This window comes from Crocodylus porosus, unplaced genomic scaffold, assembly GCF_001723895.1.
Source record: "Crocodylus porosus isolate Cpor-Errol unplaced genomic scaffold, CroPor_comp1, whole genome shotgun sequence".
Taxonomy (NCBI): domain Eukaryota; kingdom Metazoa; phylum Chordata; order Crocodylia; family Crocodylidae; genus Crocodylus; species Crocodylus porosus.
Window position 1 is genome coordinate 91,332,160 of NW_017728947.1, and position 9,340 is coordinate 91,341,499.

The 9,340-nt window shown below is 44.5% G+C and overlaps 1 protein-coding gene across 1 annotated transcript in view; it reads right to left on the reverse strand.

Moving 5' to 3' along the window:
• Positions 1–3,447: 3,447 nt before the first annotated feature.
• Positions 3,448–9,340, reverse strand: part of LOC109321720 (alpha-1-antitrypsin-like) — a 19,239-nt gene continuing 13,346 nt past the window's right edge. The window contains 2 exon segments of the mRNA XM_019552460.1: positions 3,448–3,860; positions 7,926–8,065. Of these exon segments, the coding sequence (XP_019408005.1) occupies positions 3,663–3,860; positions 7,926–8,065 (338 nt within the window). The 3' untranslated portion in view covers positions 3,448–3,662.

The following is a 9,340-nucleotide window of genomic DNA, read 5'->3' on the forward strand; positions in this document are numbered from 1 at the left end:
TAAAAGGGATCTGCAGGGCTTCCCTTCCGGATCCGGCTCAGCTGCTTCGGCCCCTCTGCCCCACTTACCTTAGGGGGATCAGCTGCTGCTGCCCCTGCTGCTGCTCCACTCGCCTCTGCTGCTCTCGCCTCCACTCTGGGTCAGGTAAGGGGGCACACGTGTGTGCAAGACACACATGTGCCTGTGTCCTTACTCTCCTCGCTGCTCCTATCTCCCGAGTGCTGGAAGCTACGTCAAACCGCAGCTTTTAAAGGCTGTGGTTTGAATTTCCCGCCTCCGCTCTACCCGCCAGTCAGGTTTTTTGATCGAGTGATGTAATTAGCGGGAGCCTGCCCACTTTATATGCCTGCTGTCAGGGGGTGCTATTTGTGGCTCCTTTTCCTCTCCTACACCGCAGCCCAAGCCTTGCAGATGGTACTTGACAGGGTTTGCCCTATGTCTTGGCCCCTCTTCTTTACTTCTGGGGCTCCTCACTGCCCCCTCTCTCAGCTCTGGACCTGGAGTCAAATGCACCCCGAACGCTGTGCCTTCTATGGCACCAGGGTCCCCACGCTACCATGGAGCTCCTGTGAGGCCTCCTCCAACCCCTTATAGCCTCACCCAGTCCTCTGGTCTTATAAAACTGCAAACAGAAAACTCAAGCCCCTGGGCTACAACATAAACTCTAAACCATCCGGTCAAAACCACGCTCTATCCCTACCGGGAATACTCCAACTCATAGCGGCAACCAGGAGATGCTTCTGCAGTCTATCATTGGCTGAGCTCCCCCCTCCTTGGCCATCAGAGGGTAACTGCCCTCCTGGCCTCATGCTTGGGCTTAAGAAGGGGCCAAGCCCTGCCCCTTCCTGCCGGTTGATTCCCTTGGCTCCCCTAGCAACCAGCACCTGTGCTGCCCTGGTGACTGGCAGTTGAGCCTTCCCCTTCTCACCACTAGGGGACTCTCTTGAGCCATTTCTGCTTTTAGGTGCAGGGCCCCCGAGTGCTCTGCGACAGGGTACCAATGAGATGGATGAGGGCAGCAGAAAGGTCATGGATGCTATGTTTAGGCTGCTAGGTAGGAGGTTGGAGTCCAGGTAGCATTCTCTGAAATGCTTCCAGTGCCATGCACAGGGGCAGGCTGAGAGGCAGAGTTCCAGAGTCTAAATGCGTGGCTGAGATAATGGTGTAGGGTTTAAGTTATTAGGGACTGGGGGAGCTTTTGGAACAGAAGGAGTGTGTACAGGAGGGATGGTCTCCACCTGAGCCACAATGTTACCAAACTGCTGGTATATTATATTTAAAAGGTGGTAGAGCAGCTTTTAAATTAAAAATGGGTGAAAGCCATCAAGTGTGGCTGAGAACATGGTTTGGATTGGCACACCCTATGGGGTGGAACCATAAAACATGGGGAAGAAGTCAACCTGGCAACAATAAAAAGTATACAAGCTTTGATGCTAATGCTAGAAGTCTTGGATTAAAGGTGGGGGAACTTGAATACTTAGTAAATAATGATACTGACATACTGGCAGGCAGCCCCCGCACTGTGTCACCCTCATGCCTTAGTCAGCTCCAGTCCCTCTACATGTGCATTTCAGCACACAGAACTCCTCTGCTGTGGAACAGTACTATCCTGCAGTGGAGTTAATGAATTTATTGTACCTTAATGTGGGTGCATGTGTAGATGGTGATGCCTTACTCTGGAGCTAATTAGCTCCACAGTAAAGCTCACGTGTAAATGCTCCTGTTGTGAACAATTCACTAAAAACACCAGCTTGATCCTCAGCAGCCATCAAAAAGGCAAACAAAATGTTAGGGATTATTAAGAAGGGAATTATAAACAAAATGGTAAGTAGCATTATGCCCCTTTATAAATCAATGATGTGTCCACACCTTGAATACTGTGTCCAGTTCTGGTCTCCACACCTCAAAAAGGATATAGAAGAATGAGAAAAGGTCCAGAAATGGGCAACAAGACTGATTAGTGGTATGGAGGGGCTTCCATATGAGAAGAGACTAAAGAGACTGGGCCTATTTATTTTAGAGAAGAGACTCTTAGGGGGATACACGATAAGGGTTTACTAAATACTAAATGGCAAAGAGAAAGTAAATAGAGATTTATTATTTACTCTCTCACAACACAAGAACTAGGGGTCACACAATGAAACTAGTAGGGAGTAAACTTAAAACTAGCAATACAACAAAATTCTTTTTCACACAGCATGGATTAAGTATGGAACTCAGTGCTATCAGATCTTGTGGAAGCTGACAGTTTAGCCAGATTCAAGAAGCGATTGAACAAATTATTGGAGGAAAGGTGCATCAGTAGCTATTGAACGTGGGAGCTAGGGACACAGCCTCTGAATCAGAACTTCCTAGACCTTCTGTGCTGGAGGTTGCAAGTAAGGGAGGAAAAATAACCCTGGTCATACCAAGTTCATTCTCCATTTCAGCATCCACTCCCTGTCACTGTGAGATGCAGGATACTGGACAAGATGGACCTATGGTCTGACTCAGTAAATGGCAATTCTTATATGTTCTTATGAGCAACTGGACACTTTCTTGCTGGTTTTGTTAGAAGAGAGGAGGTGTGTCTGCACGAGAGGCAGAGAACAGGAACCAGAATAGCAAGAGACACCACAGGGGAATTTGGAGGGTCAATGGAGCAGTGCTTCATCTCTGTACTGAATCCTATTTTGTCTTTCATTTGAAGGGTCTTGGATCCAGATTGCTATATAGCCTCTTGCAATGCAAACTGAACTTTTACCTCCTTAGTTTTTACAAAAGCACAATCAGGACCCTGTAATTGTAGTTCTGAATGGGTGGTGACTGGGCTGGCTTCAGAAAAAAAGGGTCCTGTCTTCATTTGGAGATTTCTTTCCATTTTGTTTTCAGTATTTTCATTTTTTCCCCTGCAATAGCGTATTGGGATGTCTCCTTGATGGCTTCCCTGTTACGTATTTTCATAGGAGGATCCCAAACATACATTGATTTCAGAACACTAAATATAATGCATGTGCATCATTGACTCGATCTATCTAGTGACAGTATTAACAGTAGTAAGAGCAGTATATCTCTGCAAAGCTATATTTTTCCATGAATCTGCATAATCCCAAGAACTCAAACCCTCAATAACAAGTTCACCTTTTTTCTACAAATGTTTCACTTCCCAAAAAACACAGATTGTGCACAGGTACTAAGTACAGTTTACTGCTGCTGAGGTCAGCATTAAGGTTTTAATTTAAAAAGGAGCTATTGGACCGTACTTTACACTCCTCAATGGATTAACCATATAAGAACTTTCCCATGCAGTTACAAAAGCTGTTAGTATAAGTGATGAATGTAGTGTCTCTGTGTGAACTGTGTTTTATAACTTTGACTAGGATTTTTCCTGGATTTGCCAGGTCTGTGGTACTGAAGTTTCCATTAAAAAAATCTATACAATAAGACCTACAAACAATTGTTGTGGAAAGAACAAAGTCATTGATTTGTTTTTTTAATGGGGAAGGAAATATCCAGCAGTATATGGCATAAACATTACCATGATCACATTTTATTCACTTGTGAATGTATGCAAATTACAGCATCACTGCAGTTAAAGGTGCCTGTGGTAGAAGTGCCCATGGTGGTAGAAAGATTGGACCATATTAATCAAAAGCACTATAACAGATAAAGCAGCTGATCAATCATTTTTCAGTAGGGTTCATGATTTTTCCCATGAAGAGAATACTGTGGGTAGCTTGATCAACAATCATCACCAAGAAGGGCCTGTTGAATTTTATGGTAGGAGAAAGAGAGTCAGAGTCAGTTACTATTTCTAGAAAAGTAGCAGCTGCTGCCTCTGTACCATTCTCATAAACATTCAGCATGGCCTTGTGAACAGCCTGCAAGGAAAGAAACAAAAGTTACCTTCTAACAAGAAACAATGAGTAAGAGTTGGTGTGTATTGGTAATGGGCTTCTCAAGCCTTATACACTAAAAGTGTTTTGAGAAATTGATCTGTACAGTGAATGCACAAGTTAAAGAGCTGGATCTCTGCCGAGTTTGTATAAGCCTAACATTTGCAAACCATACATTTTCAGTTCATATTTAGCATAGGCATAGTGTCCCAGGGTGCAAATGTTTGGTGAACACATACAAAGTTGCTGGACTCAGTATTAAGGCACTGCATAATGAATCATAGGATCTTGTGTGAAGTGAATTCATTTATAGGGGGAAAGGATGTTTTGTGCAGATGCTTTTAGCAGTATGTGTATATTAAAGGACAGTCCCTTGACAAGATATTTTCCTGTCCTTCCATGATTTTGTAATCAGGGCATGCATTCAGAAACTTGTGGCTCAAAACCAACAAGCTGTTTAGAGGAAGCAGTAACAGAGTCTTTGTACTAATCATTTTTCAGCAAGGGAAAGTCAGCAGATTATTGTAAGGTAGAAATTCATTTCTTATTTGTCTGGAAATGTATGTTCAGTACATTATGGTTATGTTACTAGTATCTCTGAACATGTACACGATCATGGGAATATGTTCACTAAGTAGAGACTCATGACATATGCAGTGCCTAATCATTCATCTTTTAGTGGGATTTACAATTTTCCCCATGCAGAAGATCCTATAGATAGTTTGATCAGTGATTATCACTGAAGGGCCTTTTAAAAATAATGGTAGGAGGAAGAGAATCAAATGTTATTTTTATACCAGTATTTGTTGTAGAGGCATAATGACACACCCAGGCACCCAGTGCATCTGCCACACACGGGAGTAGCAGTGATGTTTGGTTGCTGATGTGATTATATGGTTGCTGTAGCACTCATTTTTTCCACCCATCCCACTTCCCCAGGCTGCCCCAGTCACACTACTGTAGGTATGCCTAAGGACCTACCCAAACTGAGGCAGCAGATGGGCAATTTTGTGGGCTGATCATGGTGCTGGCTACCCTTTTCATGGGCTTATAGAGGTTAGCTGATTGGCCAAGGAGCCCTGGTAGCCCAGCCTCTTGCTGCTGATTGGCTGAGAGGGTTGCTCTTCATGCAGCCCTGCCCCTCACCACTGATTGGCTGGCAGGGGTGGGGCTGCATGAAAGGCAGCCCTCTCCACCAATCAGTGGTGGGGGGAGTGATTGCCATCTTGGCTACTTCCTTCATGATGGCGCCTTCCCCCCCGCCCCCTGCCCAGTGAGGCTGGGCCATAGTAACCGCTACTCCCACTAGGGTTCCAGCATTTTATTTTTATTAAGTTTTTTTCCTGGCGGTTACATATAAACCACTGTTTTTTGCAGCAATCACGGAAACCACTATTTTTCATGGTTTCTGGGAAAATCATGAAATCACAATTTGGTATGCTACTGATTTGTTGCAGCCAGAACACCACTCTCATGAACATTCTCCGTGAAGCATGGGTATTTCCTATGCTTTTGGGCTTGCTGGTTGCTACGTGGGACCCAGAAGGAATTTTTTCTCTGTCCTGCTGCTACATGTGTTAGGGGTGGTTTTCTTTCCTCAGAGGAATTGGGTGTTGGCTGTATCCAATGCTGGGGATTTTAACTGGGGTTTGCCAGTGCTCCTGCCAAGACTTAAACCCAGGTGTTCCTGGCTAGCACATCTTGCCCTTCCTTTGGAGCAGAGGTGTGGCCCTCTCCCTGGGATCTCTAAAATGCATTTTAACAAACATTGTAGCAGTAGAACGTTGCCTACCTAACGCTACCAGTTTAGGGTGTTATGTCTTGTGGTTGTGTTGGGGCTGACTGTGTAGTTTTACAGATAGGTTAGCCAATGGATTTGTATAGGAAGATTTGTATAGGGGTGATCCTGTCTCATGCAAGGGTTTGGACTAGGTGACCTCTGGAGGCCCCTTCCAGTCCTGCTTCTCTAAGCATCTATGATTCATTATGTCCCTGTGAGTAGCCTGCAAAAATGAATCAAAGAAAGTAGGAGTGTGAAATGGGCTGTATTCATTTCAGATTTGGATTCAGCCCGAATTGGGGACAGTGATTCAATTCGTTGATATGGATCACTGTCCCAATTCAATTCAGCTGAATCTGAAGATTCAATGCTGATTCAGAGAATCAGCGATTTGACCACAGACACAGCTTTGAATGTTTTTTTTACATACTTCGAGGTACCAGGCATGGCTCATGAATACTGTGATAGCAGGGTGGATAAAGCGTCCCACAGGAGCGTGGGGAGGGCCCCCACATGCTTGGTGATGAACCCAGAAATGGACTGGAAGTACCGTGTTCCCCACACTGGCTCGGTGATCAGCCGCCTTGGGTGCCACCCGAAACCCAGGAGGCACCAGTCGCCAATTAGGGGGGGTACCCTGTGTGCTCCCTGGTAAACCCGGAAGTGGAGTGGACCAGAAGTCCTTCTGGTCCACTTCTAGATCTGCTACTGAGCATGCTGGGGACCCCCCGCGCTCCTGTGAGACACTCCATCTGCCCCACCATCTCAGCTTTCACAAGCCACCTCGTACCTTGAGGTACGTAGAAAAACATTTGAAGCTGTGTCTATGTCTGAATCATTGAATCTCTCCGAGTTGTCCAATTTGATTCAGAGAGATTAAAGGGTCTCCTGATTCAATTCTGATTTGGAGATTTGGCCACTGAATCGAGCTGAATCTCCACCAAATCCAGCCAGCAGCGAAAAGAAAGGGAGCAGTAGCTGGGGATGAACTTGCCTGGGTTGTTTAATGAATAGCCTCAGGGGTGTCATGTACCAAGCTCCCTCTCACAGTCTTCCTAGGATTCACCACCAGGACACAGCAACTTCTCTTGAATATGTTGTTTCCCAAAAAAAGGTATTCTAAAATTATAGTCTCCTCTGGGCAGGAAATAAAAAACTGCATTTTGAGTTGGCTGACTCTTTGCCCTGCTTTGAGCCTCTCACTGCAGGCACCAGAAGATGATAAGGAATGGAAGCAAGCAACCACCAACAGGAGAAATGGTGCCTTTTTTTCCTCCTGACATCTGGCATGGGCCACTGAGGTTATAAAAGACAGGCAAAACTGAAGGATATCTGAGATGCTGGGGGAAGATTTAAGAAGAGTAGGTGAAAGCTCCACAGTGAGTATATCAGAGAAGTTCCACCTTCCTGAAGACAGGAGTCTGGGACTAGATCTGGAGAAGAGTAGGAAGACTAAGACATGGGAAATGCAAAGAGATAAGAAAGATGTCCTTACAAAGGGAAAGAGAATGAGAGAGGGCACAAGTATCTTTAGAGGTAAGGCCTGAGTTGGGTTAGAAATTACAGTGGAGGAGGCAGAAACTGAGAGAAACTCAAGAGAAAAGGGAAGAGAATTTGCCAATGGGGGTTATGCCGAGAAGGAAAGAATGTAACAACGAGGGGTAGAATTTAGAGATGGAAAGGTAGAAAAGAGATGAAGGACAAAATCAGCAGAGTTAGGGGTTATGCCACATCCTGCCTGTTCCACAGCTTCACAGGAAGCATTTTGGAAAAGGGAAGGTTGCTTGAGTGTCCCCATTGTTCCTATCTGCTAGAATTGTCCTTTGGAGTCATGAGCTGCCAAAGGTAAGTTGAAGCAACCCATTAAATGTAGAGGAAGGTGGCTAATTGTAGTATTAAAACAGTGATACTCCCACTATACCTCCCCATGCTGTCCTAAGCATGCCAGAAGTAGTGTGAACAGATGTCCCAATTTATCCGGGAGAGTCCTGGATTTAAAAAGCCAGCCTCAGCCGGCTGAGGAGAATTATAAAAGGCATCCTGGAAATGCGGAAGCACAGGGCAGAGAGTCAGAGAGGCATGGAGCAGCACGACCCAGCTCAGAAGGCAGCCCAGCCCTGTGCTGACTTGTGAGAGTGCGGAGCAGGAGAGGGAGACAGCATCCTGGATGTCAGGGATGAAAATCCTGGTTGCCTAGGATTTCTGTATGGTCATCCTAGCCAGAAGGGACAGATAAATCCATCATGCACCATCTATGCTTACAAACTTACTCTTGACACCTTCAGATTGGCATCCTGAGCGATTCCTGACAGATCAGCTTGGTTACTGAATACTTTGGCCACACCCAGTTTCATGAAAAAGTCTTTCAGTTCATAGGTGCCAGAAACAGAAAATACTGGTATGAAGAGATCTACTCTACCATATCTAAAAGAAACACAACATACATGACAAATTATTGCACTGAAAAACAGAACACACTACATCACAGTGAGGGACACTGGTAAGTAATGTGTGATTACTAGGACACAGCTCAATTTAGTTGTATACGTTTTGGAGTAAACCCAGTTCCCGCCTGCATAGACATCCTGTCAACAGAAGTGGTGCAAGCCCAGTGTGATACATGGGACTGAAATGGGAGGACCAAACAAGTTTTCACAGTGTGGTGCCATGCTCAGTGTGAGCTCTCTGAACAGTGGTAGGAAAGGGTTGAAGGGAAAAGTAGGGGACATGGGTGGCCTTAGGGAGGTGCTGTGTGTGGACATGAGAAATGGCTGCTGTGAAGTGGCTGCATTCCTCATATAAAGGGTATAAAGAGACAGAGGTAAGGTTGCAATTCTGGTACTTGTAATCATAAGACATTTTGATTTTACATTAGCAATGTGATTTGAATATAGATTGGTTCAGATTTTTTAATTGAATCAGTATTTTCCTCCAACATACTGTTACAGGTTTGGGAAACAAATTATAAACATTAGAAATGGAAGAAACTACCCATTCACCTTTCCTATTGCTGTTACCACAGTGCTGACAGATTAGCTTTCTCCTAGTATTTCTTTATTCCCTTTTTCCAGTCTAATTCTAGGCGTCTCATTTGTTGGAAACTTTACAGTGTAATAGACCTAACTGTTAAGTAAATAGTTCAGTACCCTCATTACTAATGATATTCCCCCATTTAACGGAATAGTCTCTGAATAAAACAGCAGCTGAATAATCTTTTAAAATGTACAAACACAAATTTTGCAGGATTTATCCTCTGGTTAGCTCAAGATGAGGAACTGTTTAAAGAGATAATTAAACCCCTCTTTTTTATTATTTATCACTATCAGCATCATGCTAAAGGATGATCAATAGGTTTTGTGGTTGGACTAGTAAATTATCATAAATTTTTTCCTGAAATTTTTACTGATATCGTTTCATAGTAAGTAGGGTCAGAAGGGACCTGAGCAGATCATCAAGTCCGACCCCCTGCCATGGCAGGAAAGAGTACTGGGGTCAATCGACCCAGGCTATATGATTATCCAGTCTCCTTTTGAAGACTCCCAAGGTAGGAGCCAGCACCACTTTGCTTGGAAGTTGGTTCCAGATCCTAGTCTCCCTGACTGTGAAGTAGCGTCTCCTGATGTCTAGCTTGCATCTACTCTCTGTCAACTTATGGCCATTATTCCTTGTTACTCCCAGTAGTGCT